General features: G+C 82.3%; 1 protein-coding gene across 1 annotated transcript in view; it reads right to left on the reverse strand.

Annotated features, from left to right (window-relative positions):
• Window positions 1–944, reverse strand: part of AURANDRAFT_64353 (hypothetical protein) — a gene marked incomplete at both ends in the record, with an annotated part of 5,294 nt that overhangs the window by 2,174 nt on the left and 2,176 nt on the right. Inside the window, one exon of the mRNA XM_009039220.1 lies at window positions 11–848. Within this exon, the coding sequence (XP_009037468.1) occupies window positions 11–848 (838 nt within the window). The remainder of the gene's footprint in view (window positions 1–10; window positions 849–944) is intronic.

Consider the following 944-nt stretch of genomic DNA (forward strand, 5'->3'; position numbering starts at 1 on the left):
CGGCCGCGACGGCGCGGTCGCGCTCGAGGCCGAGCTGCGCCGCCTGCGCCTCGACCGTCGCCGCGTGCGCGGCCGCGACGCCCTCCGCCGCGGCGTCGCGCTCCGCGCGGAGCGCCGCGAGCGCCTGGGCGTGGCGCGCGTCGCGCTCCGCGCCGGCCTCCTCGAGCGCCCGGTCCTTGGCGCGCTCGAGGTCGAGCTCGAGCGCGCGGAGCCGGCGCTTCGCGTCCGCGGCGTGGCGCTCCTCGAGGTCCGCCGCGAGCGCGTCGCGCGCCGCGCGCGCGTCCTCCGCCGCGGCCTCGACGCGCTCGGCGACGGTCTCGCGGTACCGGCGCTGCAGGTCCGCGGCCTCCGTCGCCGCCGTCGCGCGCGCGTCGCGGAGCGCGTCGCGCGCGGCCTCGAGCGCGGCCTCGAGCGCGCCGCGGTCCGCGTCCGCGGCGTCCGACGCCGCGGCGGCGCGGCGGCGCCAGTCGGCGACGACGTCGGCCTCGCGGGCCCGCGCGCAGGCCGCCGCGGCGTCGACGGCGTCGTCGCGCACGAGCTTGGCGTCCCAGGCGGCCGCGGCGAGCGCGTCGGCCTTGGCGGCCTCCGCGGCCTCGACGGCCGCGCTCTTCTCGCGGTCCGCGGCCTCCGTCGCGCGCGCGAGCTCCTCGAGCTCGCGGCGCGCGGCCTCGTCGACGGCCTCGCCGAGGCGGTCCGCGTGCTTCGCCTCGAGGTCCTTGACCGCGGCCTCGTGCGACGCCACGAGCGCGTCGTTGAGCTCGTCCGCGGCCGCGCGCGCGGCGCCGGCCTCGAGCTCCGCCGCGTCCTTGGCCGCGGCGAGGTCCGCGTCGTGGCGCGCCTGCGAGTCGCTGAGCGCCGCGGCGAGCGCCGCGTCGTGGTTCGCGGCGAGCTCGAGGCGCGTCCGCGCGAGCTCGCGCTCGAGCGCCGCCGCGTGCTTCTCCTTG

This window comes from Aureococcus anophagefferens, assembly GCF_000186865.1.
Source record: "Aureococcus anophagefferens unplaced genomic scaffold AURANscaffold_10, whole genome shotgun sequence".
In the NCBI taxonomy this organism is placed as follows: Eukaryota; class Pelagophyceae; order Pelagomonadales; family Pelagomonadaceae; genus Aureococcus; species Aureococcus anophagefferens.